We start from the raw sequence: 18,179 nt of genomic DNA, 5'->3' as shown, positions 1-18,179 counted from the left end.
CTCGTGAACAGTGACTCGAGAACAGTGACTCGAGAACAGTGACTCGAGAACAGTGACTCGAGAACAGTGACTCGAGAACAGTGACTCGAGAACAGTGACTCGAGAACAGTGACTCGTGAACAGTGACTCGTGAACAGTGACTCGAGAACAGTGACTCGTGAACAGTGACTCTTGAACAGTGACTCGAGAACAGTGACTCGTGAACAGTGACTCTTGAACAGTGACTCTAGAACAGTGACTCGAGAACAGTGACTCGAGAACAGTGACTCGTGAACAGTGACTCGTGAACAGTGACTCGTGAACAGTGACTCGTGAACAGTGACTCGTGAACAGTGACTCGTGAACAGTGACTCGTGAACAGTGACTCGTGAACAGTGACTCGAGAACAGTGACTCGAGAACAGTGACTCTTGAACAGTGACTCATGAACAGTGACTCGAGAACAGTGACTCGTGAACAGTGACTCGAGAACAGTGACTCGAGAACAGTGACTCGTGAACAGTGACTCGTGAACAGTGACTCGTGAACAGTGACTCGTGAACAGTGACTCGAGAACAGTGACTCGTGAACAGTGACTCGTGAACAGTGACCCGTGAACAGTGACTCGAGAACAGTGACTCGAGAACAGTGACTCGTGAACAGTGACTCGTGAACAGTGACCCGTGAACAGTGACTCGAGAACAGTGACTCGAGAACAGTGACTCGAGAACAGTGACTCTAGAACAGTGACTCGTGAACAGTGACTCGAGAACAGTGACTCGAGAACAGTGACTCGTGAACAGTGACTCTAGAACAGTGACTCGAGAACAGTGACTCGTGAACAGTGACTCGTGAACAGTGACTCGAGAACAGTGACTCGTGAACAGTGACTCTAGAACAGTGACTCGTGAACAGTGACTCGTGAACAGTGACTCGAGAACAGTGACTCGTGAACAGTGACTCGTGAACAGTGACTCGAGAACAGTGACTCGTGAACAGTGACTCGTGAACAGTGACCCGTGAACAGTGACTCGAGAACAGTGACCCGTGAACAGTGACTCGTGAACAGTGACTCGAGAACAGTGACTCGTGAACAGTGACTCGAGAACAGTGACTCGTGAACAGTGACTCGAGAACAGTGACTCGTGAACAGTGACTCGAGAACAGTGACTCGTGAACAGTGACTCGTGAACAGTGACACGTGAACAGTGACTCGTGAACAGTGACTCGTGAACAGTGACTCGAGAACAGTGACTCGTGAACAGTGACTCGAGAACAGTGACTCGTGAACAGTGACTCGAGAACAGTGACTCGTGAACAGTGACTCGTGAACAGTGACTCGTGAACAGTGACTCGTGAACAGTGACTCGTGAACAGTGACTCGAGAACAGTGACTCTAGAACAGTGACTCGTGAACAGTGACTCGAGAACAGTGACTCGAGAACAGTGACTCGTGAACAGTGACTCTAGAACAGTGACTCGAGAACAGTGACTCGTGAACAGTGACTCGTGAACAGTGACTCGAGAACAGTGACTCGTGAACAGTGACTCTAGAACAGTGACTCGTGAACAGTGACTCGTGAACAGTGACTCGAGAACAGTGACTCGTGAACAGTGACTCGTGAACAGTGACTCGAGAACAGTGACTCGTGAACAGTGACTCGTGAACAGTGACCCGTGAACAGTGACTCGAGAACAGTGACCCGTGAACAGTGACTCGTGAACAGTGACTCGAGAACAGTGACTCGTGAACAGTGACTCGAGAACAGTGACTCGTGAACAGTGACTCGAAGGAAGTGAAGCTTCAAACTTGTTCCTCTGAGCAGGAAATGGAAAAATTCACGAAGACAAAAATCTTTTTTTAACTGAGGAGTCAGAGTTCGGTTCTATTTGTGTTTCTTTCTATCATGTATGACTCACTGAAGAAGCTACTAGAGCCTCCTGCTGGTCCTACAGAGTATTGCACTTTATATTGTAGTCTCTGATGAGTCTCTGGTGAGTCTCTTGTGAGTCTCTAGTGAGTCTCTAGTGAGTCTCTTGTGAGTCTCTTGTGAGTCTCTAGTGAGTCTCTTGTGAGTCTCTAGTGAGTCTCTTGTGAGTCTCTTGTGAGTCTCTAGTGAGTCTCTTGTGAGTCTCTTGTGAGTCTCTTGTGAGTCTCTGATGAGTCTCTGATGAGTCTCTAGTGAGTCTCTTGTGAGTCTCTTGTGAGTCTCTTGTGAGTCTCTTGTGAGTCTCTTGTGAGTCTCTCCTGAGTTTCTGGTGAGTCTCTTGTGAGTCTCTTGAGAGTCTCTAGTGAGTCTCTGATGAGTCTCTGGTGAGTCTCTTGTGAGTCTCTAGTGAGTCTCTAGTGAGTCTCTTGTGAGTCTCTTGTGAGTCTCTAGTGAGTCTCTTGTGAGTCTCTAGTGAGTCTCTTGTGAGTCTCTTGTGAGTCTCTAGTGAGTCTCTTGTGAGTCTCTTGTGAGTCTCTTGTGAGTCTCTGATGAGTCTCTGATGAGTCTCTAGTGAGTCTCTTGTGAGTCTCTTGTGAGTCTCTTGTGAGTCTCTTGTGAGTCTCTTGTGAGTCTCTCCTGAGTTTCTGGTGAGTCTCTTGTGAGTCTCTTGAGAGTCTCTAGTGAGTCTCTGATGAGTCTCTGGTGAGTCTCTTGTGAGTCTCTGATGAGTCTCTAGTGAGTCTCTTGTGAGTCTCTTGTGAGTCTCTTGTGAGTCTCTTGTGAGTCTCTCCTGAGTTTCTGGTGAGTCTCTTGTGAGTCTCTAGTGAGTCTCTAGTGAGTCTCTCCTGAGTCCCTCCTGAGTTTCTGTTGAGTCTCTAGTGAGTCTCTAGTGAGTCTCTAGTGAGTCTCTTGTGAGTCTCTTGTGAGTCTCTAGTGAGTCTCTAGTGAGTCTCTAGTGAGTCTCTTGTGAGTCTCTTGTGAGTCTCTTTGAGTCTCTAGTGAGTCTCTAGTGAGTCTCTAGTGAGTCTCTTGTGAGTCTCTTGTGAGTCTCTTGTGAGTCTCTTGTGAGTCTCTAGTGAGTCTCTAGTGATTCTCTTGTGAGTCTCTTGTGAGTCTCTCCTGAGTTTCTGGTGAGTCTCTTGTGAGTCTCTAGTGAGTCTCTTGTGAGTCTCTTGTGAGTCTCTTGTGAGTCTCTTGTGAGTCTCTAGTGAGTCTCTAGTGAGTCCCTAGTGAGTCTCTTGTGAGTCTCTTGTGAGTCTCTAGTGAGTCTCTTGTGAGTCTCTTGTGAGTCTCTCCTGAGTTTCTGGTGAGTCTGTAGTGAGTCTCTAGTGAGTCTCTTGTGAGTCTCTAGTGAGTCTCTAGTGAGTCTCTTGTGAGTCTCTTGTGAGTCTCTAGTGAGTCTCTTGTGAGTCTCTTGTGAGTCTCTTGTGAGTCTCTAGTGAGTCTCTATTGAGTCTCTAGTGAGTCTCCTGTGAGTCTCTTGTGAGTCTCTAGTGAGTCTCTTGTGAGTCTCTTGTGAGTCTCTTGTGAGTCTCTTGTGAGTCTCTTGTGAGTCTCTAGTGAGTCTCTAGTGAGTCTCTTGTGAGTCTCTTGTGAGTCTCTTGTGAGTCTCTAGTGAGTCTCTAGTGAGTCTCTAGTGAGTCTCTAGTGAGTCTCTTGTGAGTCTCTTGTGAGTCTCTTGTGAGTCTCTTGTGAGTCTCTTGTGAGTCTCTTGTGAGTCTCTTCTGAGTCTCTTCTGAGTCTCTAGTGAGTCTCTTGTGAGTCTCTAGTGAGTCTCTAGTGAGTCTCTAGTGAGTCTCTAGTGAGTCTCTTGTGAGTCTCTTGTGAGTCTCTAGTGAGTCTCTAGTGAGTCTCTAGTGAGTCTCTTGTGAGTCTCTAGTGAGTCTCTAGTGAGTCTCTTGTGAGTCTCTTGTGAGTGTCTTGTGAGTCTCTAGTGAGTCTCTTGTGAGTCTCTAGTGAGTCTCTAGTGAGTCCCTAGTGAGTCTCTTGTGAGTCTCTAGTGAGTCTCTAGTGAGTCTCTCCTGAGTCCCTAGTGAGTCCCTAGTGAGTCTCTTGTGAGTCTCTTGTGAGTCTCTAGTGAGTCTCTAGTGAGTCTCTAGTGAGTCTCTTGTGAGTCTCTTGTGAGTCTCTTGTGAGTCTCTTGTGAGTCTCTAGTGAGTCTCTAGTGAGTCTCTAGTGAGTCTCTAGTGAGTCTCTTGTGAGTCTCTGGTGAGTCTCTTGTGGGTCTCTAGTGAGTCTCTTGTGAGTCGCTTGTGAGTCTCTTCTGAGTCTCTCCTGAGTTTCTGGTGAGTCTCTTGTGAGTCTCTTGTGAGTCTCTCCTGAGTTTCTGGTGAGTCTCTAGTGAGTCTCTAGTGAGTCTCTTGTGAGTCTCTCCTGAGTCTCTCCTGAGTTTCTGGTGAGTCTCTAGTGAGTCTCTAGTGAGTCTCTAGTGAGTCTCTTGTGAGTCTCTTGTGAGTCTCTAGTGAGTCTCTTGTGAGTCTCTTGTGAGTCTCTCCTGAGTTTCTGGTGAGTCTCTTGTGAGTCTCTTGTGAGTCTCTAGTGAGTCTCTAGTGAGTCTCTCCTGAGTTTCTGGTGAGTCTCTAGTGAGTCTCTAGTGAGTCTCTTGTGAGTCTCTTGTGAGTCTCTTGTGAGTCTCTAGTGAGTCTCTAGTGAGTCTCTAGTGAGTCTCTTGTGAGTCTCTAGTGAGTCTCTAGTGAGTCTCTAGTGAGTCTCTAGTGAGTCTCTTGTGAGTCTCTTGTGAGTCTCTAGTGAGTCTCTAGTGAGTCTCTTGTGAGTCTCTTGTGAGTCTCTCCTGAGTTTCTGGTGAGTCTCTTGTGAGTCTCTAGTGAGTCTCTAGTGAGTCTCTAGTGAGTCTCTTGTGAGTCTCTTGTGAGTCTCTAGTGAGTCTCTAGTGAGTCTCTAGTGAGTCTCTAGTGAGTCTCTCCTGAGTTTCTGGTGAGTTTCTGGTGAGTCTCTAGTGAGTCTCTAGTGAGTCTCTTGTGAGTCTCTAGTGAGTCTCTTGTGAGTCTCTAGTGAGTCTCTCCTGAGTTTCTGGTGAGTTTCTTGTGAGTCTCTAGTGAGTCTCTAGTGAGTCTCTTGTGAGTCTCTAATGAGTCTCTTGTGAGTCTCTCCTGAGTCTCTCCTGAGTTTCTGGTGAGTCTGTAGTGAGTCTCTTGTGAGTCTCTTGTGAGTCTCTAGTGAGTCTCTCCTGAGTTTCTGGTGAGTCTGTAGTGAGTCTCTTGTGATTCTCTTGTGAGTCTCTTGTGAGTCTCTTGTGAGTCTCTAGTGAGTCTCTAGTGAGTCTCTTGTGAGTCTCTAGTGAGTCTCTCCTGAGTTTCTGGTGAGTCTCTTGTGAGTCTCTAGTGAGTCTCTTGTGAGTCTCTTGTGAGTCTCTAGTGAGTCTCTCCTGAGTTTCTGGTGAGTTTCTTGTGAGTCTCTAGTGAGTCTCTTGTGAGTCTCTCCTGAGTCTCTCCTGAGTCTCTGGTGAGTCTCTAGTGAGTCTCTTGTGAGTCTCTCCTGAGTCTCTCCTGGGTTTCTGGTGAGTTTCTTGTGAGTCTCTAGTGAGTCTCTAGTGAGTCTCTTGTGAGTCTCTAGTGAGTCTCTTGTGAGTCTCTAGTGAGTCTCTCCTGAGTTTCTGGTGAGTCTCTTGTGAGTCTCTAGTGAGTCTCTTGTGAGTCTCTTGTGAGTCTCTAGTGAGTCTCTTGTGAGTCTCTTGTGAGTCTCTCCTGAGTCTCTAGTGAGTCTCTTGTGAGTTTCTTGTGAGTTTCTTGTGAGTCTCTTGTGAGTCTCTAGTGAGTCTCTAGTGAGTCTCTGGTGAGTCTGTAGTGAGTCTCTTGTGAGTCTCTTGTGAGTCTCTAGTGAGTCTCTAGTGAGTCTCTCCTGAGTCTCTCCTGAGTCTCTCCTGAGTTTCTGGTGAGTCTGTAGTGAGTCTCTAGTGAGTCTCTGTGACTCATGAAAAAGAGTCGCATCTGAACATAAAGTGCATTAAACGACTGGATTATTGACATCAATATATTTCAGGGTCGTCTCGAGGGTCAAGGTTCACGAGCTGCAGTTCATGGAACCATAAGAAGAGATTTGAGATCCTTCGATAAAACTTCATCAACGTCGACAGTTCGTGGCTGTTGTCGAGGTCGGATCGGGTTCGAGCAGAACCGAGGTCGGATCGGGTTCGAGCAGAACCGAGGTCGGATCGGGTTCGAGCAGAACCGAGGTCGGATCGGGTTCGAGCAGAACCGAGGTCGGGTTCGAGCGTCTTTCAGGAAGAATCTGCTGAAACCAGAAGTGAAAACAAACTATTGACAAACTCACAACAAACTAGTGTGTGCGACAACATCAGGTACACAACACCTGACATGTGATCACATGATCGTTTGATTGACAGCCTCACGAGTGGAAGTTCTGCAACAAACACATGACAGAGAAGAACCTCCTGAGGCGTCAGGTTCTGAAGCAGCAAGACCCGACAGGTCGAGCGCAGAAAGAACGCCCGCGGGAGCCGAGCTGAGCAGGCACGCCCCCACGTCTGGTTCTGGTTCTGCAACCTTCAGCAGATTTCGAGTCCTGAGGACACACTTTTAAACTTCTGAACCGTCACTCAATACACATTCTTCGCATTTCTCCTCCCGCTCGTTGTCACGACGACCGTGTCCACAGCAGCGAGGATGACGGGGGTCACGACCTCTGACCCCACCGGACACTCTGATACCATCTTGACGTTTGTTCTGCCCTCAGATGGACGACATCGACGCCATGTTCAGCGACCTGCTGGGCGAGATGGACCTGCTCACACAGGTGAGTCACACCTTTTTTTAATGATCACCAGCTCCCATGATGCTTTGCAGCCCAGCCAACAAATCACAGCTGAGGATGACTTTTGACGACATAGACGCAGATTTGAAATACAGGGTTGAATCGACCAATCAGTCGTCAGTAAATAGATGAGCGTGTAGAAAGGCATCATGGGAGTTCAGTGTGTTGTTGGCACCATAAGTAAATATACAAGTTAAAAATATTTAAATGTTCTAAAAATGTCATATGTTTAAATTGTAGAATATTGTGCTGACACTGATATTCTCTCTCTGCCTCAACTTCTGAGCCCTTGAGCAACACATTCTCAGACCACCCTGACTTCCAGGGAATTCAACACCAGATGTTAATATAACATCAGAACAAACTCACTCCACTGATCACAGAGAAGGACTCAAGAGGGAACATTTGGGGGGTCTAAGGTTGTTAGGGAACACTCGGGGGTCGAAGGTTGAGAGGGGAATGGTCGGGGGGGTCGAAGGTTGAGAGGGAACACTCGGGGGGTCGAAGGTTGAGAGGGAACACTCAGGGGGTCGAAAGGTTGCGAGGGAAAGGTCGAAGGTTGTTATGGAACACTAACAACCTTGTTCCCTAACAACCTTTGACCCCCCGAGAGGGAACAATCAGGGGGGGTCGAAGGTTGTTAGGGAACACTCGGGGTCGAAGGTTGAGAGGGAACACTCGGGGGGTCGAAGGTTGAGAGGGAACACTCGGGGGGTCGAAGGCTGTGAGGCAACAATCAGGGGGGTCGAAGGTTGTGAGGGATCACTCGGGGGGTCAAAGGTTGTGAGGGAAAACTGGGGGGGGGTCGAAGGTTGTGAGGGAACACTCGGGGGGGTTGAAGGCTGTGAGGCAACAATCAGGGGGGTCGAAGGTTGTGAGGGATCACTCGGGGGGTCAAAGGTTGTGAGGGAAAACTGGGGGGGGGGTCGAAGGTTGTGAGGGAACACTTGGGTAGGTCGAAGGTTAACAGGGAAAACTCGGGCGGGGGGGTAGAAAGTTGTGAGGGAACACTCAGGGGGTCGAAGGTTGTGAGGGAACACCCGGGGGGGGTGTGGGGGGTCGAAGGTTGTGAGGGAACACTCGGGGGGTCGAAGGTTAAGAGGGAAAACTCGGGGGCGGGGAGGGGGGGGTCGAAGGTTGTTAGGGAACACTCAGGGGGTCGAAGGTTAAGAGGGAAAACTCGGTGGCGAGGGGGTCTAAGGTTGTGAGGGAACACTCGTGGGGTCGAAGGTTGTAAGGGAACACTCGGGGGGGGGGGTCAAAGGTCATGAAGGAACACTTGAGGTCAGATATATGACTTTCCTGCTGAAATGAGTTGATTGTCTTCAGAGTCTGGAGCAGGAAACGACTCCTGAGCCTCAGCAGCACAAACAAGACTTTTCTGTCGGTTTCAACGACTTCAACGGTGAGTTTGAATCAAGAATGAGTCGGAAATAAAACTAATAAAACAATCATCTTTACGAGTCACAGTATCATCATCATTATATATATTAAATATATTAAATATATAAACGTATAATCACACGGATCATTATGACCACCGTGGATCAGGTCATGTTATCTGTTCGTCCACAAGGAAAATAACTAGATTTTGACACATTTATATATATATATATATTATAATATATAGTTTATATTATATTTCTTTTACATTTTTAAATGTAGACTTTTGTGAGAAAAAAACTAATTTAAAAAATAATCTGTCAAAACTAATTTATAAATACAATTAACAAACATTAAAAAGATGAAATATAGTTTTAACTGTGCCGATAAAATACTTATAACCCTTTGAAAAACACTTTAAATGAATAAAAAAACACATGTTTTTTCAATCTCAATTTTTACTCATTATTTTAAAAAAAGTACAAAGAAAGAAAAAAAACAAGTGTATTTAGATTTAATACAATAATAAATATGTATTTAAATTGTTGTCAGAAACATTTTCTTATCTGGTTTTAAACTAAAGTTCTTTATCAAAAATAATTATCATCACGTGAGGAAACCAGTTTCTCTTTTACGACTTTAAAAATTAACTTAATTTAAACTTAAATTAAAGCTTAAACATCGACAGAAAACACATAAAAATCGAACAAACAATTAAATAAAAAATTCAGTAATAAAAAATAAAAAGACGTTTTAAAGTTAAATTCAAAGATGCTTAAAAGGAATTTTAAAAGTTTGAATCAAAATAAAATGATTTAATTCTAAAATCAAATAATATTTTATTTACTAAAATAATAAGAAAGTAGCTTAAAATGTTTTAAACATTAAAGTCTTAATAATCTTTATTTAAAAATGTTTGTGTTAAAAGTTCTACGACAAATAAACGATGACATCATCCATTGATTAAAATGATGATAAAACTACATTTTTTTCATTTAATTCATCTTTAAATTGTACTTCAAGTTGTACTTCACACCCGAGAAATTAAAAAGTGTTTTTATTTATTTCGTCATTAGTTATTCGTCTCATTATCTAATAATATTTTAATATTATTTAATTAAAAAAGTTTCCATGAAAAGATGAAACAGTTTCTAAAAACCAGAGAATCTATCGTTGAACGATCAATAAATGATTTAAATTCGTGACCTTCAGCGTCGCTGGACGACCTTGAGGACACCGACCTGGACGCCCTGATGGCCGACCTCGTGGCCGACCTCAGCGCCACCGAGGAGAAGCTGGCGGCGGAAATCCAGGGACTGAACGACCTTCCTTTGGCTCGACCGGAGCCGCAGGGGTCGCCGTCGCACGCCGGCAGCACCGACAGCGTCGCCGCGACCTCCTCGCCGTCCTCCTCCTCCTCGTCGCTATCATCGTCGTCGTCGTCGCTGCCGCCGCCGCCGCCTCAGGCCGCCAAGCCCACGAAGGTGAGTGATGCACACAGAACCTTTGACCTCCTGGTCGCAGGAAGTGAGAGGTGGATGAGGAAACAGACAGGAAGTTAGAGGTGGATGAGGAAACAGACAGGAAGTGAGAGGTGGATGAGGAAACAGACAGGAAGTGAGAGGTGGATGAGGAAACAGACAGGAAGTGAGAGGTGGATGAGGAAACAGACAGGAAGTGAGAGGTGGATGAGGAAACAGACAGGAAGTCAGAGGTGGATGAGGAAACAGACAGGAAGTGAGAGGTGGATGAGGAAACAGACAGGAAGTGAGAGGTGGATGAGGAAACAAACAGGAAGTGAGAGGTGGATGAGGAAACAAACAGGAAGTGAGAGGTGGATGAGGAAACAGACAGGAAGTGAGAGGTGGATGAGGAAACGGACTGGAAGTGAGAGGTGGATGAGGAAACGGACAGGAAGTGAGAGGTGGATGAGGAAACGGACAGGAAGTGAGAGGTGGATGAGGAAACGGACAGGAAGTGAGAGGTGGATGAGGAAACAGACAGGAAGTGAGAGTTGGATGAGGAAACAGACAGGAAGTGAGAGTTGGATGAGGAAACGGACAGGAAGTGAGAGGTGGATGAGGAAACAGACATGAAGTGAGAGGTTGATGAGGAAACAGACAGGAAGTGAGAGGTGGATGAGGAAACAAACAGGAAGTGAGAGGTGGATGAGGAAACAAACAGGAAGTGAGAGGTGGATGAGGAAACGGACAGGAAGTGAGAGGTGGATGAGGAAACAAACAGGAAGTGAGAGGTGGATGAGGAAACGGACAGGAAGTGAGAGGTGGATGAGGAAACAAACAGGAAGTGAGAGGTGGATGAGGAAACGGACAGGAAGTGAGAGGTGGATGAGGAAACAAACAGGAAGTGAGAGGTGGATGAGGAAACGGACAGGAAGTGAGAGGTGGATGAGGAAACAAACAGGAAGTGAGAGGTGGATGAGGAAACGGACAGGAAGTGAGAGGTGGATGAGGAAACGGACAGGAAGTGAGAGTTGGATGAGGAAACAGACAGGAAGTGAGAGGTGGATGAGGAAACAGACAGGAAGTGAGAGGTGGATGAGGAAACAGACAGGAAGTGAGAGGTGGATGAGGAAACAGACAGGAAGTGAGAGGTGGATGAGGAAACAGACAGGAAGTGAGAGGTGGATGAGGAAACAGACAGGAAGTTAGAGGTGGATGAGGAAACAGACAGGAAGTTAGAGTTGGATGAGGAAACAGACAGGAAGTGAGAGTTGGATGAGGAAACAGACAGGAAGTGAGAGTTGGATGAGGAAACAGACAGGAAGTGAGAGTTGGATGAGGAAACAGACAGGAAGTGAGAGGTGGATGAGGAAACAGACAGGAAGTGAGAGTTGGATGAGGAAACAGACAGGAAGTGAGAGTTGGATGAGGAAACAGACAGGAAGTGAGAGGTGGATGAGGAAACAGACAGGAAGTGAGAGTTGGATGAGCAAACAGACAGGAAGTGAGAGTTGCATGAGGAAACAGACAGGAAGTGAGAGGTGGATGAGGAAACAGACAGGAAGTGAGAGGGGGATGAGGAAACAGACAGGAAGTGAGAGGTGGATGAGGAAACAGACAGGAAGTGAGAGTTGGATGAGGAAACAGACAGGAAGTGAGAGGTGGATGAGGAAACAGACAGGAAGTGAGAGGGGGATGAGGAAACAGACAGGAAGTGAGAGTTGGATGAGGAAACAGACAGGAAGTGAGAGTTGGATGAGGAAACAGACAGGAAGTGAGAGTTGGATGAGGAAACAGACAGGAAGTGAGAGGTGGATGAGGAAACAGACAGGAAGTGAGAGTTGGATGAGGAAACAGACAGGAAGTGAGAGTTGGATGAGGAAACAGACAGGAAGTGAGAGGTGGATGAGGAAACAGACAGGAAGTCAGAGGTGGATGAGGAAACAGACAGGAAGTGAGAGTTGGATGAGGAAACAGACAGGAAGTGAGAGTTGGATGAGGAAACAGACAGGAAGTGAGAGTTGGATGAGGAAACAGACAGGAAGTGAGAGGTGGATGAGGAAACAGACAGGAAGTCAGAGGTGGATGAGGAAACAGACAGGAAGTCAGAGGTGGATGAGGAAACAGACAGGAAGTGACATCAGGGTCATCGGAGGCGTCACACCCGAGGTCGTCCAGACGCTCGCGTCATTCTATGGAGATGATGGTCCATGACTTTTGAAGGTCAACTTCATGGAACAACTGCTCTAAGAAAGTACTTATGTTTATCCCTTGTGTTGTCTCTGGGTTAAAGGTCAACATACTCCCAGGCTTCAGGTTGACCCTGAGACATCACTAGGGATAAACAAAAGTACTTTCTTAGACCAGGAAATAAGCAGTGGAAAGTGAGGTTACATAGGAAGAAGATAAACAAATGTATGAGATCAGAGTTAAGATTTAAAACGAGGTCTCGTAGATAAACTTCCTCAATGAAATAATACAAAGTTAAAAAACATTTTTAAAATTGTTAAAATTAAAAATTAACAAAATGAAAATATTCACTGCATTTGTTCATTTTAATGTTGCAATCAAACTTCCGGCCTGTAGATGGCATCAGTCGTTATGTCTTCCACAAATAGAGGAAGAATGATGACTGAGGACGAGAGGATACAGTGAGTCCAGCAGCTTTTAAAGCTGATGTTTGGACATATTTTGGTTTGAAAACAAATGAAAGTAGTTACGACTTCGTCAAGAGTCATGTGGTCTGTAAATACTACAACACCAGAGTCAAGTACTGGACAATACTACACATATATACTTGTTACTACACTATCACAACACCAGAGTCAAGTACTAGACAATACTACACATATATACTTGTTACTACACTATCATAACACCAGAGTCAAGTACTGGACAATACTACACATATATCCTTGTTACTACACTATCACAACACCAGAGTCAAGTACTAGACAATACTACACATATATACTTGTTACTACACTATCACAACACCAGAGTCAAGTACTAGACAATACTACACATATATACTTGTTACTACACTATCACAACACCAGAGTCAAGTACTGGACAATACTACACATATGTACTTGTTACTACACTATCACAACACCAGAGTCAAGTACTGGACAATACTACACATATATACTTCTTACTACACTATCACAACACCAGAGTCAAGTACTGGACAATACTACACATATATACTTGTTACTACACTATCACAACACCAGAGTCAAGTACTGGACAATACTACACATATGTACTTGTTACTACACTATCACAACACCAGAGTCAAGTACTGGACAATACTACACATATATACTTCTTACTACACTATCACAACACCAGAGTCAAGTACTGGACAATACTACACATATATACTTGTTACTACACTATCACAACACCAGAGTCAAGTACTGGACAATACTACACATATATACTTCTTACTACACTATCACAACACCAGAGGCAAGTACTGGACAATACTACACATATATACTTCTTACTACACTAACAACTATTTTGACTCTCATTCGACCAGAGATGATGACATCATCAGTGAGTGACAGATCCTGGAACAGATCAAACAGTTGCTCAAACAGACCAAACGAGTCGATGCCAGAGTGAGGCGATCATCAGGTAATGATCTGGTATCGTCTGAGGAGACGTTCAGACGAACTGATGTCTTCAGCAGCGACAGTGACGTGATGGTAGGACTGAGCAGACGAGTGTGAGAGCAGCAGATGTGGAGGAAGTGAAGCTCAGACGTTCTAATTGGATCCCAAGATCGTGTTTCGTTGAAACGTGGATCAGACTCTCACGGGTTCCTCTGCTCTCCAGGAGGAGGTGGAGGCTCAGATGAAGGCCGACAAGATCAAGCTGGCCCTGGAGAAGCTGAAGGAAGCCAAAGTGAAGAAGGTGAGCCGACGTGTTGGACGATGACCCGACAAGAGTTGAAACAGTTTCTCTCATCACGGACCTTCACCGGTCCTCGCGCCAGAACCTCCAGATGTTCCTCAAACATCTGTGCAGGAAATCTTCCAAATAAGGTTTTTTTTTATAGTTTCCACACTTTTCTTACGAGGCCAGCAACACATGGACTTTCATGGAGCAGGTGAGAAGTGATGGAAACATGAGGAGGAGGTTATTGAGACGTCATGATGTCAAGGTCGTGTGGAGGATAAAACAAGGTCGTAAACTCAGAGTTGAAATTATGTCAAAAGAACATTTGAAACCCATGGACCTGAAAAATTAAAAACATATTGAAGCAGTGATTACAACAAACTAAACAATATTATGAAGTAATTATCAAGTATTTTCCAGTTCCATGACAAAATTAAAGTATTAATAATTAAAATATTAATCATAATAATGACGTTTTTTAAACTCAGACATTATTATTTTTAGTTTTGTTTGTTTTTTACATGTTTATATGTTTATTTATAAAAAAAGAAAGACAGAAATAAAAAGAAAGAAAGAAAGAAAGAAAGAAATACAAAAGAAGGAAAGACAGAAAGAAAGAAAGAAAGAAAGAAAGAAAGAAAGAAAGAAAGAAAGAAAGAAAGAAAGAAAGAAAGAAAGAAAGAAAGAAAGAAAGAAAGAAAGAAAGAAAGAAATAAGAAAGACAGAAATAAGAAAGACAGAAATAAAAAGAAGGAAAGACATAAAGAAAGACATAAAGAAAGAAAGAAAGAAAGAAAGAAAGAAAGAAAGAAAGAAAGAAAGAAAGAAAGAAAGAAAGAAAGAAAGAAAGAAAGAAAGAAAGACAGAAAGACAGAAATAAATAAGAAAGACAGAAAAGAAAGAAAGAAAGAAAGAAAGAAAGAAAGAAAGAAAGAAAGAAAGAAAGAAAGAAAGAAAGAAAGAAAGAAAGAAAGAAAGAAGGAAGAAAGAAAAAAGACGACCTGTAGAACGACCTGTAGAACGACCTGTCGACCTTGAACAATCCTCGACCAGAAACAAGTGAAGTTCCTACATCTGCACACGTTGAAGCTTCAAACACTGATCTGTAGAAACACGTCCTGAGAACTTCAACTGGTTCCAGCTGATGATGAAACATTGTTGTCCAGACACACAACACGACAACATCAACACAACACTCACACTGACACTCACACAGACTCACTCGTGTGCTTGTTGTGAAGCTGGTGGTGAAGGTCCTGATGAACGACGGCAGCTCCAAGACTCTGATGGTGGACGAGAGGCAGACGGTCCGAGAGGTTCTGGACTCACTGTTCGAGAAAACTCACTGTGACTGCAACGAGGACTGGAGTCTGTGTGAGACCAACATGGACCTGAACCTGGGTGAGTGTGAGTGAGTCACTGAGTCACTGAGTCCAGTACTGGTGTTAGTGAGTTACTGAGTCGAGTACTGTTGTTAGTGAGTCACTGAGTCACTTAGTGAGTCACTGAGTCCAGTACTGGTGTTAGTGAGTCACTTAGTGAGTCACTGAGTCGAGTACTGGTGTTAGTGAGTCACTGAGTCGCTTAGTGAGTCACTGAGTCGAGTACTGGTGTTAGTGAGTCACTGAGTCACTTAGTGAGTCACTGAGTCGAGTACTGGTGTAAGTGAGTCACTGAGTCACTTAGTGAGTCACTGAGTCGAGTACTGGTGTTAGTGAGTCACTTAGTGAGTCACTGAGTCAAGTACTGGTGTTGGTGAGTCAGTACTAGTGTTAGTGAGTCAGTACTAGTGTTAGTGAGTCAGTACTGGTGTTAGTGAGTCACTGAGTAAAGTACTGGTGTTAGTGAGTCACTGAGTAAAGTACTGGTGTTAGTGAGTCGAGAACTGGTTTTAGTGAGTCCCGTACTGGTGTTAGTGAGTTGAGTACTGGTTTTAGTGAGTCGAGTGCTGGTGTTGGTGAGTCACTGAGTAAAGTACTGGTGTTAGTGAGTCACTGAGTAAAGTACTGGTGTTAGTGAGTCGAGAACTGGTTTTAGTGAGTCCCGTACTGGTGTTAGTGAGTTGAGTACTGGTTTTAGTGAGTCGAGTGCTGGTGTTAGTGAGTCACTGAGTAAAGTACTGGTGTGAGTGAGTCACTGAGTAAAGTACTGGTGTTAGTAAGTCGAGTACTGGTGTTAGTGAGTCACTGAGTAAAGTACTGGTGTTAGTGAGTCACTGAGTAAAGTACTGGTGTTAGTGAGTCACTGAGTAAAGTACTGGTGTTAGTGAGTCGAGTACTGGTATTAGTGAGTCACTAAGTAAAATACTGGTGTTAGTGAGTCACTGAGTAAAGTACTGGTGTTAGTGAGTCGAGTACTGGTATTAGTGAGTCACTGAGTAAAGTACTGGTGTTAGTGAGTCGAGTGCTGGTGTTAGTGAGTCACTGAGTAAAGTACTGGTGTTAGTGAGTCGAGTACTGGTATTAGTGAGTCACTGAGTAAAGTACTGGTGTTAGTGAGTCACTGAGTAAAGTACTGGTGTTAGTGAGTCACTGAGTCACTTAGTGAGTCACTGAGTCGAGTACTGGTGTTAGTGAGTTACTGAGTCGAGTACTGGTGTTAGTGAGTCACTGAGTCAAGTACTGGTGTTAGTGAGTCACTGAGTCACTTAGTGAGTCACTGAGTCGAGTACTGGTGTAAGTGAGTCACTTAGTGAGTCACTGAGTCCAATACTGGTGTTAGTGAGTCACTGAGTCACTTAGTGAGTCACTGAGTCGAGTACTGGTGTTAGTGAGTCACTTAGTGAGTCACTGAGTCGAGTACTGGTGTTAGTGAGTCACTGAGTCACTTAGTGAGTCACTGAGTCGAGTACTGGTGTAAGTGAGTCACTGAGTCACTTAGTGAGTCACTGAGTCGAGTACTGGTGTTAGTGAGTCACTTAGTGAGTCACTGAGTCAAGTACTGGTGTTGGTGAGTCAGTACTAGTGTTAGTGAGTCAGTACTAGTGTTAGTGAGTCAGTACTGGTGTTAGTGAGTCACTGAGTAAATTACTGGTGTTAGTGAGTCAGTACTGGTGTTGGTGAGTCACTGAGTAAAGTACTGGTGTTAGTGAGTCACTGAGTAAAGTACTGGTGTTAGTGAGTCGAGAACTGGTTTTAGTGAGTCCCGTACTGGTGTTAGTGAGTTGAGTACTGGTTTTAGTGAGTCGAGTGCTGGTGTTAGTGAGTCACTGAGTAAAGTACTGGTGTGAGTGAGTCACTGAGTAAAGTACTGGTGTTAGTAAGTCGAGTACTGGTGTTAGTGAGTCACTGAGTAAAGTATTGGTGTTAGTGAGTCACTGAGTAAAGTACTGGTGTGAGTGAGTCACTGAGTAAAGTACTGGTGTTAGTGAGTCGAGTACTGGTGTTAGTGAGTCACTGAGTAAAGTACTGGTGTTAGTGAGTCAATGAGTAAAGTACTGGTGTGAGTGAGTCACTGAGTAAAGTACTGGTGTTAGTAAGTCGAGTACGGGTGTTAGTGAGTCACTGAGTAAAGTACTGGTGTTAGTGAGTCACTGAGTAAAGTACTGGTGTGAGTGAGTCACTGAGTAAAGTACTGGTGTTAGTGAGTCGAGTACTGGTATTAGTGAGTCACTAAGTAAAGTACTGGTGTTAGTGAGTCACTGAGTAAAGTACTGGTGTTAGTGAGTCGAGTACTGGTATTAGTGAGTCACTGAGTAAAGTACTGGTGTTAGTGAGTCGAGTGCTGGTGTTAGTGAGTCACTGAGTAAAGTACTGGTGTTAGTGAGTCGAGTACTGGTATTAGTGAGTCACTGAGTAAAGTACTGGTGTTAGTGAGTCACTGAGTAAAGTACTGGTGTTAGTGAGTCGAGTACTGGTATTAGTGAGTCACTGAGTAAAGTACTGGTGTTAGTGAGTCACTAAGTAAAGTACTGGTGTTAGTGAGTCACTAGGTAAAGTACTGGTGTTAGTGAGTCACTAAGTAAAGTACTGGTGTTAGTGAGTCACTAAGTAAAGTACTGGTGTTAGTGAGTCACTGAGTAAAGTACTGGTGTTAGCGAGTCGAGTGCTGGTGTTAGTGAGTCACTGAGTAAAGTACTGGTGTTAGTGAGTCGAGTACTGGTTTTAGTGAATCACTGCGAATTATACATTATATAGTAATACTGTATGAACAAAATATATATTTGTAGTATTTAACCCGGAGTACCCTGAGTAAACCCTAGTAACACGGGGAGAACCATCGTACTCCACAGAGAAATGCTTTCCACCCCAACTGGGAAGTGAACCGTCAACCTTCCTGGTGAGACCAGAACCAGCTGCTTCATCTTCTGAAGGTGTGACAAGTGGTCGTGAGGTTAGGTTTAGGTTTAACCAGATCATCTTCTAACATGTTCTCCACGTGTTGCTCGAACCTCAGCACCGCACAGGCTTTTAAAGTAACAGACGTCACGCTAGCAGTTCTTTAACCTCCACGCTGACCTGTGATTGGCTGCTGTCAAGAGTGTGTGTGTGTGTGTGTGTGTGTGTGTGTGTGTGTGTGTGTGTGTGTGTGTGTGTGAGAGAGGTAGAAAGAGGAAACTAAGATGAACAAATAAAGAAACAAGGTCATCGGCTTCTTGACTTTTTAACGACTCTACACTCGACTTCCGCGTCATAAAACCCGACTTCCTGTTTCTAGAGCAGATGTTCTTGATACTATTCCAGGAAGTTCAACCAGTTCAACCATCAAACCTGGTCAGCATCGTG

At 44.5% G+C, this 18,179-nt stretch overlaps 1 protein-coding gene across 1 annotated transcript in view; it reads left to right on the top strand.

Annotated features, from left to right (window-relative positions):
• The window catches only part of apbb1ip (amyloid beta precursor protein binding family B member 1 interacting protein), a 41,543-nt gene that overhangs the window by 11,972 nt on the left and 11,392 nt on the right, over positions 1 to 18,179 (top strand). The window contains exons 2-6 of the mRNA XM_087788464.1: positions 6,623 to 6,682; positions 8,030 to 8,105; positions 9,296 to 9,567; positions 13,393 to 13,470; positions 14,697 to 14,856. Coding sequence (XP_087644590.1) covers positions 6,623 to 6,682; positions 8,030 to 8,105; positions 9,296 to 9,567; positions 13,393 to 13,470; positions 14,697 to 14,856 — 646 coding nt within the window. The remainder of the gene's footprint in view (positions 1 to 6,622; positions 6,683 to 8,029; positions 8,106 to 9,295; positions 9,568 to 13,392; positions 13,471 to 14,696; positions 14,857 to 18,179) is intronic.

Source organism: Callionymus lyra, chromosome 4, assembly GCF_982586985.1.
Source record: "Callionymus lyra chromosome 4, fCalLyr1.hap1.1, whole genome shotgun sequence".
Lineage (NCBI taxonomy): Eukaryota > Metazoa > Chordata > Actinopteri > Syngnathiformes > Callionymidae > Callionymus > Callionymus lyra.
The sequence above is the reverse complement of the archived record's forward strand: the minus strand, read 5'-3'. Positions and strand labels throughout refer to the sequence as shown.